At 41.0% G+C, this 16955-nt stretch overlaps 1 protein-coding gene across 11 annotated transcripts in view; it reads left to right on the top strand.

Moving 5' to 3' along the window:
* Positions 1-16955, top strand: part of grin2bb (glutamate receptor, ionotropic, N-methyl D-aspartate 2B, genome duplicate b) — a 121281-nt gene that overhangs the window by 65156 nt on the left and 39170 nt on the right. For all 11 annotated transcript variants that reach the window (XM_074630296.1, XM_074630297.1, XM_074630294.1 and 8 more), the window contains 3 exons: positions 6543-6686; positions 8547-8817; positions 11188-11380. In XM_074630296.1, coding sequence (XP_074486397.1) covers positions 6543-6686; positions 8547-8817; positions 11188-11380 — 608 coding nt within the window. The remainder of the gene's footprint in view (positions 1-6542; positions 6687-8546; positions 8818-11187; positions 11381-16955) is intronic.

Raw genomic sequence — 16955 nt, 5'->3', positions numbered from 1 at the left:
CCTTAAATTTCTTACACCAAAACATTTTGAGTTGTAAAATGCGTCTTCAACATTTAAACTAGCTTTTGTCATAAGTTATTTTTTAAAACTCCTGTATATTACAACTAGAGAGGCCCGTTCATACCCGCCCATCCTGCAGCCCCTCTTTAACCACAGCTGACAGCACACATTACAAAATGCAACTGACCTCACAGACAGCAACTTGCAACTTAGAGAGAGGAGACACAAAAACAGAGCTTGAAAATTAGGTGACAAACCTCTTTCTTGGGCTCGTGGTTGAGTAGAAGTATGATGTGAAACGACAGGCAGGAAAGCAAGCAGGCAGGGATACGGGTGGCTCTGGTAATGACACACACACAGACTTCGCCCTGCAGGACACTTCACACCTCTATGATATGAACTAATGGAGCTGCAGGACATTATGTAGAAAACAGAGGACAAAGAGGAAAAGGATAAGGTGGGGGTCAAGAGAAAGACAGACGGAGAGAAGAACTGACACTAATGCCATGTGAATAAAGGACAGAAATTAAATAGGGGTGATTGGGAAAGAGAAAGTAGAATGAGGTGATGATTAGCTGTAATCTAAGAAGGAGAAAATGATGTAAGTAGTGCCCTCACCATCCCTCTGAATGGCAGGTTTGGTCTCACAAGTGATTACACCTCTCTGAGCCCCCTTTTAGAAAGAAAGAATCAGGAGAGAGCGATAACAAGACAAAGAGGGAGTTTAGGAGGTTGAAGGAGAAATGGATGCTGTGTGAGTAAGTAAGTAGGAGGAAATGAAAAAAAGCAAGATCCAAAACAGCAGAGTAACTCAATGATGGAAGAGAGAGTTGAAGTCGAGCTGAGGAATTTCGGTTCACCCATATAAGAAATAAAAATCGCCCAGTTGCCTCTAGTGGTATCTGGCCATGCAGATTGTTCTGGTTTGATTTGTCTCTGAGATTTCTGCTGCCACCCAAATACAAGGGAGGTATAAAGCTTTGGAAAATTACATTTAAATTATTCATCATTAACGTGTCTTTCCAAAAAACAATGTCCTGGTTACCCTGGATAATCCACAGAACAAAGCGGTTTTCATTCAAACAACTTACTACAGTAGCAGATAGCATTTTAGAAATACTCACGAGTCGCCCCAACACGCACCAAACCTTCCTCAGACAATAATGATCAGAAACCAAAAACAAGGTCTCAACTTTTATTGAAATTATTTATTTATTTATTTGACAGGGACCATACATGTAGGCATTGTTACACTTAATTAAAGTGCAACCGATGCAGTGTATATAGAACTTCTAGCCGTAGCTAATTTACAGGCCTTGTCCCTGGTTAGGCTTTTAGGAAAAAATAAATAAACATAATACAACATCATACATACAATCACATATTACAACATTGTACATTACAATCAGTAATCTGTGATCACAGGTTTGGTTTAGTTTCAGCCAGTGTTTCACCTTTCCATTGAAGGTTTTCAGGTCAGGTTGTAGTTTTATTTCCGTTGGTAGGGCATTCCCAAAATGTACTCCTTTTTAGTGAAAAAGATGACTGACTCTGCAGTTACCATTTGTTCCCCTAGTGGCTATTCTATTGGTATCTGTTTTTGTGACATATGTACAAAGTACAGCTGGGGCGAGACACATTTAAAAATAAATTTGATAAAAGAAAACTTGATAAAACTATCAAAACTGAGCAATGTGTACTTTTTCAGAATTATACAGTGGTGCCATTTCATTTGTTTTGTATCCACTTGGATTGTTCATATTTTATATATTCAATTAGCTGTTCAATTATACATAAAAGTCTAAATGTTGTATTAAAGTCTGTCATCCTCACTGCCAGGAATACAATACTGGTGGAGAAATGCATAAATAAATGCATAAAGTAGTCAAATTTAAACATATTCAATCTAAGAATACTGGAAACAGCTTATAAAATAACCACCACGTGTTAGTTTTTAATTATGTATGTATGTATGTGAAGAAATAGTCCTTAAGTTAACTGTTACAGCTAACAGTATGTTCTGTTTATTATCCACAATAACCTTCTGGTTAGAGATGTTGCTGCTGAACTGTTTAATATAACGTTTTACTGCTGAGAGTGTGACAAACCAAAGTCCGTTCAACTCCACTGTACAGAAGAGAGGAGGCAGAAATATCTCGAAATTGTGGCAAATAAAACCCAAACTACAATAAAGATGAGACAATATGTTTTTTCTACTTTATGTGAACCGACCCTCTAAAGGATGAGGCTGGTGTTATTTGATATTTTTCATACTTTTAAAAAATCCCATGAAAAGACCAAAACCACCTAGTCCACCAGTCCACTCTTTTCAACTTACATACCTACCTACCTGTCTGTGACACCCATCCCAAAGCTAATCTGTTCCCACTGAAGACGCAAATCTTTAAAAACGGGTCATAAATATCTAATTTAGTTTTTTAAAAAGGCTCAGTTACTCCCTAAAACAGCAGGGCACTGTAGTTTTTAGCAAATGTTACTCAAACAGGAGTAAATATCACATTTGCTTGGGACTATTTTCAGTCGCGGATTAATACACATATTGCTACAGTGCTCACAGCAACAGGATGGTGTATGTGGGACTCAAACTAAGCTACAGTGGCCATCATAATGAAGGAGGTAGTCACCCAGTTCAACAGTGTGGCTCATTGATGTATTTTAAATAGTCATTGGAGGTCTGTGGCACAAAGGAATAAGGTATATCGGGCTTTGACTTCACAATACATGTTAGAAGGATCAACTCATTGTTGGTTTTAGTCTTTTCAAGGGATTTGTTGACAATAAGAAAAATAAAGAATACCACCACCTGCTTCATCCTTTAAAGACAGGAAGAGGTATGTGTGTGGTGAACAGACAGATGGTGAACATGGTTACAGAAAATGACTGGATCCACAGATGGAATAACAATGTCAAGGAAAATTACATGTAGCGTTCATCTTGACAATTCATTTAAATGCATGTTGAAGCTGAAAAGCTCAAACAATGATGGAAGTGTGAGGTTAGAGGCAAATGGTGCATTAGCTGTCGTTCATGCGTGATAATACCTTCATTACCTTCCTGAACAGCGGAGTGTATTTACTGTCAGCGTAGGGAAAATGTCAGATTTCAGCCTGCACACACACACACACACACACACACACACACACACACACACACACACACACACACACTCACTCTCCTTCCCCCCGCGTTTCCACCACTGACATTCCCTCTACCATCACTTGACACTGCAATGTTATTACCTCATTACAGTGAAAAGTAGGTAACAGATCACTTCTGTCCCTGTGGGTAAAAAACGTGGAGGAAGGGGGAGATGGGCTTTGATGTGGAGTGGAGTTAGCGCACTTAACTCGATGACTGATCGCCTCCTGTATGACTAACATGTATGACCGATTGCACACGTGGATGGATACACGTAGTTCACACATGTGTATAAATGCACACGAACATGAACATGAGTGTAGCGGTGCATGAAAGTGTAAGCTGCTCTGGGGGGTATATGTAAACAACCACTGAGGAGTGAATATTTGAACTTTAGCTTTTCATTTTAAATTGAAGTTCAAGACAAGTGAAGTGAGATAATTGATTAGAAAGCATTTACTGTGTAGTCCTCACTAATCAGGCTGTGACGTGTGGAAGGTCCTTGATTTCACCTAGATTTTGATCACATTCTGTATCAAAACAGCAGATTAAGTAAACAGCAAAGATGATGGACTTAATGGCGAGTTAAGCTGGGCATGCACTGTACGATTTTAGCCTGTTTCTGGCCCGAACTTTGAGCCACATGACTCATTTTAGAGTCGGACCGAATTTCAGCTTCGTCGGGCGTCGTTTGGCGTGCAGTGTACGGGGGGGACCAAGGACCGATTAACTCCTCCCGACTGGCCATCGGATAGTCGGATGAATTTTTGACATGTCCGAAATTTAGGTCGTCCGTCCACAGGTTCTCGCACAGTTGAAACAGAGCCACGAGCCGAATGTCAGTGCCCGTTTTCTTTTTTCCAACGGGCCGTGTTTTTGTTTTTCTAATTTACACGTACAGTGTGAGCACTCAGGTTGTGGCTGACGATCGGACCGTACAGTGTGAGCACATAAATCGTGAGATTTGGTTTTACATCGCAAACGTTCTACTCGCACAGTAGAAGTAGGAATTACACAACAACATTTCTAAAATCGTACAGTGTTGGCCCAGCTTTAAAATATAATATTGATACCACTGTCTGTGCATTAAATAATGAGCTGATAGCTTAGTTTAACATTAAGACTGGAGGCAGGAGGAAACAGCTACCCCTGCTCTCTCCAAGGTTAAAAAATGACACACACAAGCACCTCTAATCTCACTAATCAGCATGTTGTATGCTTGTTTGACCCGTACATAAACAGAAATCCAACCATGACAATTTGTGATTTCACAACCTCACACCAAAATCTGTGCCTGCTTACCAATCGTATCTGGCAACCAGAGTTATAGTCTGAGATGTTGCACAGAAGTGATGGGCAGACGTATTTACACATTATACATTGTTTAAATAGGTAAGCTTTGGAGGTGTTACCTTGGTCTTTACAGGATCAAGAGATCACACGTAAATCTATCTTGTCAGGCTTCAAGTAATGCGTTTGTGTCCGGACCACCAGTGTCTGGACCAATCGGTGTCCTGTGACGAGCTACTGCAGCTACGGGCGTGGTTTAGGTGTGTGTGACGCGACACAGGGAGGCGACTGTTCTTTCAAAACAACAATGGTGGCTCCTAAAGAGGTTAATGTAAATGCTGCAATAGCATCAGTTATATCGGAACTGGAGAGTATTTCTTCATTCATTGAAAGAAGAGCAAAGAAAACGGCACTGAAAGCTTTTCTCAAAGTAAAATATGCTCTTTTCCTGACTGGCTTCAGCAAGAGTTTGATTGACAGATGGTTCATCCAATCACCTGCCAAGTATTTTTTTTAAAGTGCCTGCCCTTTTCTAAACTCTTTCCAATGACTGTCTGCTTCTCAGATGGTTCTGTGTAACAAGTCATCTGGCGCGTCAGGTTAGGTATTTCTAGCCAGGCTAGTGGCGTTTCTCTAGGGATGGCAATGTTGGTCAGGCTGTCCACCACTACTTTGGTCCAGAGTGAAATATCTCAACGTCTTGTACAGACATTCCTGTTCCCCAGAGGATGAATCCTCATAACTTTGATGTTCCCCTGACTTTCCCATCGCGTCACCATGAGGTTAACAATTGTGGTTTGAGTGAAATGTCTCAGCAACTTTTTGGATAGATTGCTATTAGATTGGGTACAGACTTCCCCAGAGGATGAATTGTAATGACTTTGGTGATACCTTAACTTTTTATTAACGTCATCAGGTAAAAGTGTATCGTATACTTTAGTTTATGACCAAATACTTTGTGTTTAATGCTAATTTCCAAATGTTAGCATGCTAATACAACTAAACTAAGATGGTGAACATGGTTAACCTGCTAAACATCAGCTTGTTAACATCATTGTGAACATGTTAGCATGCTGACATTAGCATTTAGCTCAAAGAAGGGCTTTGCCTTTTTACAGCCTCACAGAGCTGCTAGCATGGCTGTAGGTGCCTCACTTTGGACAGCGCTAGGGCAGCTGCTTCTTTTATGCTAAGCTAGGCTTACCACATCCTGCAGCTCTGTATTTAACACGCAAACATGAGAGTGGTGTCGATCTTATCATTTGACTCTTTGTATTTCCCAAAATGCCGAACTATTCCTTTAATATAAACATTTACTTGACCTCTGGAGCGATGTGGACTATGAAACAGTGAAGCAGCGACCATGTTGAAGCATGACCCAACACCTTCAGTCATCTCAGTCACCTTCCAACAGTATATTTCACTCTGGACCCAGACATGTTGCTGTTCTCATTACACCCCCTCTGCGATGTCGCCTCCAGTCACTAACACTTGTGAATAATCCATCTTGACTTCTGTGTCCCGACGAGTTGCTTGGCAGTTTTTACATGGGTGACCGACCCGCCCTTGACCAATCCATGGCACCGGACATCAGGCTCCTGGAGCGCCAAGAGCTCTTCTTATTTCGTCCCTTCTTCCTCTGTCCTTGGAGAAAAATGTTTTGACAGAGATGTCTGACCACACGTTTGATACCGTACATTAATATCATCGAACCAGGTGGCCATCTTACCTGCCGTGCTCTCTGCAGCATACTAAATCATAGCTTTGTTGGTAATGAATGACTCACCTTGTCCGTTTTGAATATTCATATCAAGTGGAAAAACCTTGTTTGACATTGCACAGAAGTAAACGCCTCTGATTAAAACATCATAAATACAATAGATAAATTAAAATATGTCATATTGTTGCAGTTACAGAGCATACACAGATGAATAAAGTATTACTCTGAGCTATAAACAGAACTATATTTGTTCCTGAGGCTTGCAGTTGCTGGACACGCTCTACAATCATCTGTGCCCTACCTTCCAGTTCTCTCTTATGCTGCATGACTCATGACCTTGTTTGCTGATTGGCTCCTTGTCTCTGGTTTCCAGGACGACCACTCCATGTTTTTCCAGTTTGGTCCGTCCATCGAGCAGCAGGCCTCCGTCATGTTGAACATCATGGAGGAGTATGACTGGTATATCTTCTCCATAGTCACCTCGTACTACCCGGGCTACCAGGACTTTGTCAACAAGGTAAATAAACACTTTACAGACACTTAGATAAAGACATACATGTAAAATACAGTATGCGCTGTATACAGTATACTTATGGGCATATAGCAGTAGTTGTGTATGCACTACCGGCATACATGATATACCACTTGGCAATAAGTTGAGGCCAAAAATTAGGACGAATAATATCTGCTAAATGTATTCCTTTGATAAAAGCTGACTCCAGAAGCAGCAGGATACTTATTATACAGCTAATGGCCGTAAACTTTTTCAACCATGGTTTCAAATGAGAGATTCACTTTCGCTCTGGGTCCCAGGCACATTAGGTATTATTACTTTTGTCTTTTGGGGACCCATTATAAGAGGCCTGACAAATACTGTAGTTCTCATATTGTTTTCTTATCCTTTGATAAGATGTGTCTTCTCTATGTTTTGTTTATTTTGGTATTTATTTAGCTAGGACTATTGATGAAATGATCCTAACAAAAGCAACTACTGGTATTTCTGAGTACATGATTGTCTGGTTTCAGCCATAATTTCAAGCTTTCAAAAATGAGAAGGTTTGGCAGAGTCTGATGTAAGTGGGTAGCGAGTTCCATTTTCTGATTGCTTTAATGGCAAAGGCAGATTGGCCGAGCATGTCTTTTTGAATGCAGCCACTCAGTGAGGCTTCAGCCTCCTTATCTCCAGGGCTTAGAACAGACTCTTTAAAGGGGATGATATGAGATCCTGAATAACTTTGAACATCAGACACACGTCTGAAAAGAATAAAAAGTTATTGAAAGTCAGCTAATCATATTTCTTAATAATATTCCAGCAGTGGCAGGGTCTTTCCTTTGAACAAAGTTAGAGTAACAATCTGGTTTAAAAGGAAAAAAATCACATTTTAATCATCTAAATGGAGGTTATGAATTAGGACATTTAGTGCCCATAGTCCATTAGCTTTATGTTGAATGTATAGTCTCATTCAAATGGTATAGTTTATTGTCTCTACTGTATATCTGCAAAAATATAAAAAATATTTTGAAAACAATCAACTCAAAGCCCCAATTGATTAAGCATCTAGAAAAGCTTAAACCAGTTATTACCAGGCGCATAAATCTCATTCTGTCCTACTGTCCTCTCTCAAGCAAATATCAAGCACACATATAGCACACTGTTGTTGTTGTTTGCATTGTTAGCACTGTTAGCACATTTAGCTGTAAGCCGCCGGCTCAGCTGTCGCCATGTTGCAATAGAAATGCTCCCAATCTCGCATTTAGTGAACATAAACATACCATAATGAACGTAAACAACGAACATGGCTAGTGTTAGTACTCACAGCTGTGGAAAACTCCCGTAACGCACAGTGAGTGCACGGGCAGAGTGCGCGCAGGCAGGCAGGCAGGCAGACATCCAATCATTTCATTAGGCACAAATGAAATGATTGGATGGGCTTATTTCAGTCCTGCGACAGCCACAGATACCTGATTTTTTTTTTTTTTTTTTTTTTTTTTCAGAGAATTTCAACAAAAAATGTTTTTGGAGAAGATTACCAACCCTACCTACAGTATATCCACAATCACTTCTTGCTACACCTAATCTATTAACCCCATGGTGTTGTGCTCTGGGATACTATCTCCATGAGAGTTTCCTCTGTGTGTATGAGGATATAGCCTCAAGATTTGGGAAAAAAGATTACCTAATCTCGCTCTTGTTACATTAAAAAATCGACCGCTGCGTCCTACTCCCAAGAGATGTGTAAAGACAGAACAGTTTTGCAATCTGGGAGCTGGAGGAGGAGACATCTCAGTCAGTTTTGTTCCAGTATCTCTTCTCAACAACTCGACTGTATGTGTGCAGCCTACGCTCTTTTAAATCACATCTCCCTTTCCTATCAAGGTCCGAAGTACCATCGATAACAGCTTCGTGGGCTGGGAGCTAGAAGAAGTCTTCCTACTGGATATGTCAGTGGATGATGGAGACTCCAAGATCCAGAACCAGCTGAAGAAACTGCAGAGTCCTGTTATTTTGCTCTACTGCACAAAGGAGGAGGCTGCCACTATCTTCGAAGTGGCCCACTCTGTGGGCCTCACAGGTTATGGCTTCACCTGGATCGTGCCCTCGTTGGTGACTGGAGATGCAGACCACGTTCCCGATGTCTTCCCTACAGGTACACCCAAACACCATCAGTCTTACCATCCCCCTCACCCCTGACATGGTAAACAGAAATCTCACACCATTACTGACATAAAAATTGGAGCTTATTAAGGCAGCATATGAAACTACAAAACCTAAGGAATCCACTGGTACCAACCATGTCATACTGGCTTGTTGCCAAGGAGGCTAAATAACGCTCCAAACTTGCACTAAAGTTTTGCGAGGAAAAACTGGCAAATCCATTTTCAAAAGGGGTCCCTTGACCTCTGTCGTCAAGATATGTGAATGAAAATGGGTTCTCTGGGTACCCACGAGTCTCTTCTTTACAGACATGCCCACTTTATGATAATCACAGTTTGGGGCAAGTCATAGTCAAGTCAGCACACTGACACACTGACAGCTGTTGTTGCCTGTTAATTCAGATTCAGATTCAGACAACTTCATTTATCCCCAAGGGGGCAATTCATTTGTAGCATTCCCAGTCCATATATCCATACATACAACAGACAACTAATAGTTAGTTAAGTTGTTTTGGGCTTGAGTTTACCATGTTATGATATGAGCATATTTTTTATGCTAAATGCAGTACCTGTGAGGGTTTCTGGACAATATGTTTCATGGTTTTGTGTTGTTGATTAATTTCCGATAATACATATATACATACATTTGCATAAAGCAAGCATATTTGCCCACTCCCATGTTGATAAGAGTATTAAATACTTGATCTCCCTTTAAGGTACATTTTGAACACATAAAAAAAATGTGTGATTAATTTGCGTTAAATCGCAATTAATCATGGACAATCATAAGATTAATCACAATTAAATATTTTAATCGATTGACAGCCCTAATTTAAACATATGCTGTAACTTAATTGAAGTATCCCACCTTTGCTGGATGTAATTTACTGACCTCATCTAATCTGTAGACAGGCAATCAGAGGTGCAGAGGTCAGACTTTAAAACCAGAGGGGCCAGGTTCGAAATAATTTAAGCAACTCCTCTCCTTAGTGCTGTAGAGCACGCCACTAAAATCTGTATTACATTATTATGTGGTATTTTTTCAAAAAGCTTTGTATTGAAATGTGGGCAGAAGTGACAGATGGGCTTGTTTGCATATATGCAAATGTTTCTCCTTGTGTATTTGCTCTACGCTGTGCCAGTCAGTGGTAGGATGCATACTGATTTCTGTTAACCTCAGGTGAGTGAGTTTATATTTATAGTAATGCTGTAGCTCAGAGGTAGAGCGGGTCGCCCACCATTTGGAAAGTCAGCGGTTCGATCCCCAGCTTCTCTTCTCTGTCGAAGTGTCCTTGAGCAAGATACCTAACCCAGAATTTCTCCAGAAGGCTGTGCCATCGGTGTGTGAATTAGTATTTCGATTAGATCCTGATGGGCAGGATGCATAGCAGCCTCTCAGATGAGAAAGGCGCTATATAATGGTATATGGGAGTTCATTTGGTCATATCTGTACATTTTACGACGATTTATTGTGCAATAGCTCACATACATATGAGATTAATGTGAACTGACAAGCTTTACTATTATATTGTGGCCATCAGTTCTAATAATAGTCTGAGCTTTGGCCTCACTGGAGTCCATCATTAAGAGAATTTCCAGTGATGTTGTTTTCAGAGTATTCTCTGCAGGAAAAGAGACCCTCTTTGTCATCTTGCATCTCCCTTCCCCTCATCAAACATGTTTGAAACAACTTATTTGAAGAATTTACTCCTGTAGTTCCACATCTTAACATGTGTGTGAAACCAGTAACAACACAGAGGCTGCCTGAAAATGCAGGTTTGCCTTTTTCCAATAGATTTACGGTGCAGGTTTCAAATGTGAACACATAATCCCAACCAGCCACGAAAAATGACCCGAAAGCGCCATTGTTTATGGGCGTAAGAAATGAATGCTGACATCTGATAGCCAGCAGTTCCTCATGCTTGGAAAGCCAAGCATAACAAAAATGAGTTGAGGGATGACCGTGGTCTCGACCGACGCTCATATTCAGCTATTATTTCCATGTGATTTCAACCTGTATGAGCATTTGTATTTTTAAAAATAGAAAAAGGAAACAGCTCCACTCTGGCTTGAACCAAATTAAGATGTTGTAGGTATGATTGCACTCTTGATTTGTTCTCAGTGTTTTGCCACTTTTCAGCCTCTTCAAAATGCTTTCATTTTTATATTTCATTCCCCCCTCCGGCTATATTACATTAGACTCTGCCTCTGCCTGCCGATTTGTATCCTCCCTCTCTTTCTCACACTTTTCTGTCTCTCTCTCCTTCCTTTTCATCATTCTCTATATTTCTTTCTGCTTTTACTTCCCACTTTCCATACACCCCTTTCTCTCACCTCACTCCATCTCTCTCTCTCTTTCCCAGGGCTTATCTCAGTGTCATATGACGAATGGGACTACAACATCGAGGCCAGGGTACGTGATGCAGTGGCTGTCATTGCCACGGCGACCTCCACCATGATGCTGGACCGGGGGCCACACACCCTGTTGAAGTCGAGCTGCCTCGGGACACCTGACAAAAAGGGCTCCAACGCCGGCCACTCCAAGGAAATACTGAAGTGAGTCAATGCTAGTGGGATGGGCGGTCAGCGGAAAGCAGGGCAGAGGGGCTGGGATAGACAAATACAAATATTAGTAATGTAGACTGTAAAATGAGTAAGCAAAATTACACCCCCGAACAGCGTTTGTCCAATCGTAGTTTGCCAACTGTAGTAGGAACCATGGCAGGCTTGTCAAACTTTGGATTTCTCTACCTGTTGAATTGTTGCACTCTAGTTAAAGTGATCCTAAAAACACAAGAGCAAAAGTGCAAGGAATGGATTAAACAGTGTGTTTAACTGCTCTAACGTAAACTGCAAACATTGGCATGCCCGGCTATCTAGCTTACTACCTACAGTAGTAACCTAGCGTTATTTCCACTCGCTTTCCGAATGCACGGTGGATGTCATTAGTTTTTCATTCAATCATTCATTCCACGTTTATTTTTATCTCGAGGAATTATTAAAAGCATGCCCTCATTTACAATGACGTCGTGAGTACAATAAAACAGAATAAATACACACAGAACATAATTAATGAATTTCAAGACGCAATCAGCCAGACATTAATAGAACAATGTTAAAAACAATTCAAAGTAATTAAAGTAAACTGACTGTGTGTGTGTGTGTGGCATGACACAGCCTTTACATCCTGCTCTTAAGGTTGAAATACAAAGGTCAGGGAGAACCCTGGCTCCTATAAAATTACAATCCCGTACAATTTAACTGCATTCTCATTTGCATTTTGAGGGAAACGTAATTTCTGCCGGATTACGGTCGCAATGTTAAACAGATTTAACACATGCTTAAAGTTGTAAATTGAAAAAAACAAAACACAACAGCAGTACTTGGTTAGGTTTAGGCAACAAAACCACTTGGTTAGGTTTAGTAAAATAGCATCATGGTTTGGTTTAAAATGACTGTACTGTATGTGAACATTGACTTTTAAGTTTCACATGGGACACGAACAGCGGTCGCCTGGGGTGAGCAGTATAGGAGGCTAATCCTGTGGTTCCTTTGTCCTCGGAGTGCGATAAAAATGTTCCGTACACAACTTTTTGTTGAGACACCCCCTTACTGACTCTTGGGATGCGGTTCGTGGTCTGTCCTATTGTAATTACATTATAATGGTTTTACTTTAGTGTTTTGTGCATTGTTTTATGTGTGTTTGAGTGCTTACAGGTAATTTCCACGACATTAGCCAACTATGTTATTTAGTGAGGTTATATGTTACGTGAAAAAAACCTGTTCAGGGCTGGAGCATCTACTGCGTGGGAGCCAAGATGTTACTATATCAGAGTAGCGATAACAGTTTACACCACAGCTCAACTCCAGCCAAATATATGCTAGATATTGTTGTTTGCCAAACTCATCAGTGATTCCTCAAACCCTTTTTCTCTTGTAAAAGAGAAGCACACTGTTTGAAAATATGAACAATAAGCCATAAATCTAACCATTGTGGTGCTTCTCCAAATGTCATTTCATAGTAAGCACCCAAGGATAAACATTTCAATTCCAATTTTATTTGTAATACTGCACTATAATAATGTTCAGACCCCAGCCGCCTTATTCATGTGAATGACAGAAGGCTCTGATATGCAATACATGAACAATGCTGCTCTTTTTAATTAGCTGGTGACAATGCTGGTTTTAAGTGTTAGCACTAGCTAACTACAGCTGATAAAATCAGCTAGTGGCAGTTGTCATTTCAGCTGACAAAATCCAGAGAAGCTGCTTTTGTTTACCACAGTATGAAATCAATTGTTTCAGAAATTACTGGGAATTTTGATGGTTAGTCTGCCACCGCTATCATTGTACGCTGCTTATGTGGCATAAAGCTTGACAGATGTAGCAACAGCCACTAAGTGGAGTGTGGCTTTGTGATGGGTAGTTTAAGGAAGGGTCCAAGGCTTTGTCTGCCAGTTGCCCCTCAAATTGAACAGGTTTGCTTTTACATCACATTTTCAGCACAGATCCTTTTGTCTTTTGAAGCTGTGACTTCAAATAAACAACCTGTGCTTCTGATTAAATATTGTTTTGAGTTTGAGCCATGTTCACCTAGTTTTATAAGCTTTGAAATTTATTTTGGTACAGAAGATGAGCAGGGCGACATGCACAAAGCAAAAAGACGGGCTGAACAAAAGCAGATGAAATCTTTTTTTTTTTATTCATATGAGTCAGAGCCCGAGGTACCGGCTGGTGAAATCACAGGGAAAAAAATGCGTGGTTTGGTTTTCAGTTGCTGAAGCGCGGTTGAAAATATGACAATAAATCCAGCAAATGTGCGACCACACACATACACACACACACACACACACACATGCTACAAATACATACAGAAATGAAGACACGTTCCCTAAGGAGAACCAGAATTTGTTTAATTAGCCAATAAAAACGTAAAACACAAGATGAACAGAGACATTAGCTCTCAGACTTATAACAACAATCTTGTATTATCTTTAGCTTAACCCACAGCCATCTCTAAATGAAAACATCCTTCTTTTCCTCTTCCTCTGAACTTCCTTGTTTTTCGCTTTTTGGCACATAACAGTACAAACAGGAGCATTGGTATTCAATAATTAATCCCCATTTAACTTCATGGGGCATGCTTTTACAGTTCACATTGATCAGAGATTCCACAGTTAATTGAGCCAAAGAACAGACGTGGGGTTATTGCTAGCACACAGAAACACATGCAAACACACACATACATGTGTTATTATAGCATGACATTTAACTGCTCTTTAGGGTTTAATCTAATACAAGATTAGAAGTTACTGGTGTTATTCCTTATTAGATGTATTCCCCTACAAAACTATGCCTGCCTGCCTTTCATCCCTCCTTTTTTCCCCCTAATATTTAACATGTCCTCTGTTTTTGTTTGTTTGTTTCACTGTCAGTTTGAATTTGAGGAATGTGAAGAACTAAGGGAAACATTATGCAACCTCCCCTGCCACTGTTGCATTAATCTCCAGGTTGAGGTTGATGTATTACTGTAAATTTTGGTCTTGTCTTTACCCGTGTTTCTGTATTTAATATCAGGGGCACTTACCCGTGCCGTGTAGCATTCCGCCACCAACACGACTGAGATAACAATAACACCACAGCCATGAATATTTCAGTCCCCAAAGGGCGCTATCAGACACAGGGATAGCTCTCAATCATCCTTCAGGCATACACCTGGGACGCTACTGTGGTGTGTGTGTGTTGTGAGAGTGTGTTTTCCTACTAGCCGTTCCATTTTTCTCCATTTGACTGAGCAAAAGTAGAGACTTTGGATCGGTGGATTTTGGTGGTGACCCCAGAGGCTAGAAGCAGCCTAACACACACACACACATATAGTAATTCCACCTATTCCCTCCCCTCACCCCCAGAGACAAAAGCAGTAATAAGACCATATGTCTCTGCGTGGTCCCGTATAGCTACAGGCCACAGTGGGCTGCACGCTTGCTGGATAAGCATGCCATCCTGTCAGCGCTGATGGACGGTGATGGGAGGCCCCAGTGAGTCACGCTCTCAAATTTGTTTAGGGGCTACTTGACCTTATGGGGCAACAAATACACAAACACGCATATCTAAATACATGCATACACCGCACGCTCCAACACAAATAAAGAAGCACACACACGCAGAGCTCTAGAGGCCATCCATTGTATCCTGCCAGACAGAGAGGACATGAGCGCTTGGATAATGAGAAAATGTGCTCCAAGTGGTTTCGGATGAGGCGCTAAGGGGCTTATTTGTGTGTGTGTGTTTTTGTGTGTGTGGATGTTGCAGGGAAAGGGATGTGTTTTTATTATTTGTTTGTGCACTTGCGTTCAAATTCTCTCTCAAATCCCCGTGCTGATTGAAATGCCGCACTGGTAGATATGATGCAAGAGATGATTAATATTTTGTAGTGAGTTCTCTTTTATGTGATCTGACGAGACGTTTGTCTTCATGTCTGTGGGCTGACTGCACGCGTTCAGTCCGAGCGAGCCCGTCCGGTAGAGCTCATATAAAACCCTTTTTCTGCAGGCCAATTGACTCGTGTGCTGTCTCTCATGCATGTAAGGCGAGCAGGTTACTCTCATCCTATTTCACCTTTAAAGTAGAGCGGTGTTATTGCATTTCTTAATGGGTGCAATAAAAGTGTCTAATAAATCCTGGCTCTGGTTATTAGAAGGCAAGCAGGACATTTAATTGTGCTTTGGGGCATCTAGAACACACACAAAGCACAAATGGTTGTTTGCTTTCAAGGGCTGACACCTTCTGGTTGGTTGGTTGGTTGGTTGGTTGGTCGGCCGATATGCTCCTGTCCGACCAAAAGCTCATTGGTCGGATGATCGCTGGTGTTAATTCATAAGGAGAAAAGCACTTTCTTAAACCATTATTTTCGAGTCAGAAGGAGCGTGTGCACACACACATCGAGCACCGAGTCCTTGTCTCAGTCCTTGTCTCTGTCCTTGTCTCTGTCCTTGTCTCAGTCCTGACATTGTGCTACTATAATGCATAAATTTGGCGGTTTGCGGACCGGATTCGGGAGGTTGATTAATGCATATTTTTGTGGTGTGGATCATAACGGGTCAGGCGGGTGTGTCACTACTTGATAGGCTTTGAACATATTAGAATTGGCATATTTCAATATGTTTGGTTTAATAAATAGCCTAATCATTTTGTGCGCATCCCCTTGCGTCAGCTTCGAAGGCTTGTTCTATTTCTACATCATATGAATCTGGGCAGGTGGCGCTGGTTGGCTTTGAGTCTGTTGTTATTATTTAAAGGAACAGTGTGTAACATGCCGGGGAATCTATTAGCAGAAATGGAATATAATATACATAACTATATTTTCATTAGTGTATAATCACCTGAAACTAATAATCATGTTTTTGTTAGCTTAAAAACAAATGAGTCTTAATATCTACACAGGGAGTGAGTCCTCTCCATGGAGTCTCCACCATGTTTCTCCACCATGTTTCTACAGTAGCCCAGAACAGACAAACCAAACACTGGTTCTAACGAAGGCCTTTTACGTTTTTTACATTACCTGAAGGTCACCGTAGTTCTCCAACACGCTTGTGAAAGCAGAGGGCAAAACCGGGATGCCGCCGTCTGACTTCCGTTGCGCCTAAAGTAGTGTTATTATCGTATGGACGGCCTCTGAGCGAGGTGAATGGCGTTGCCACGGTTTTGCGCTCGGCGGGTCACGTTACATCAGTCTTGGAAAGGGAGGAGTGAGCGGAGGGGTAGTCAGGTGGTTGCAATCTACAACCACACCTCTAGATGCCGCCAAATCCTACACACTGCACCTTTAAGTATAAAATAATTAGGTTGAAAATAATTTAATATGCTGCAAATAGCTTTTTATGTTTGTTTATTTATAATTAATTTAGACTACCAGGTAGAGCGCACTATGGCCAATTTAGTTGATCAAGAGATAACTAGAGATATAGATTTTTTTTTCTTCAGCGACCAATCGATTCTTTGCTTGGTTGACTTCAGCCCTCCTCTTTTCATAGACCCTTCCTTTCCATGGAAGTGGGTCAGTAATTTACACATCCGTCTCTCGTGTCACTCAGCTCCTGTTTCTTTTCTCTCCTACTTCTCTTTTCTTTTG

The sequence above is a fragment of the Sebastes fasciatus genome, chromosome 3 (assembly GCF_043250625.1).
Source record: "Sebastes fasciatus isolate fSebFas1 chromosome 3, fSebFas1.pri, whole genome shotgun sequence".
Taxonomy (NCBI): Eukaryota; Metazoa; Chordata; class Actinopteri; order Perciformes; family Sebastidae; genus Sebastes; species Sebastes fasciatus.
Note: the sequence above shows the minus strand (reverse complement) of the source record. Positions and strands in the feature narration are given on the sequence as shown.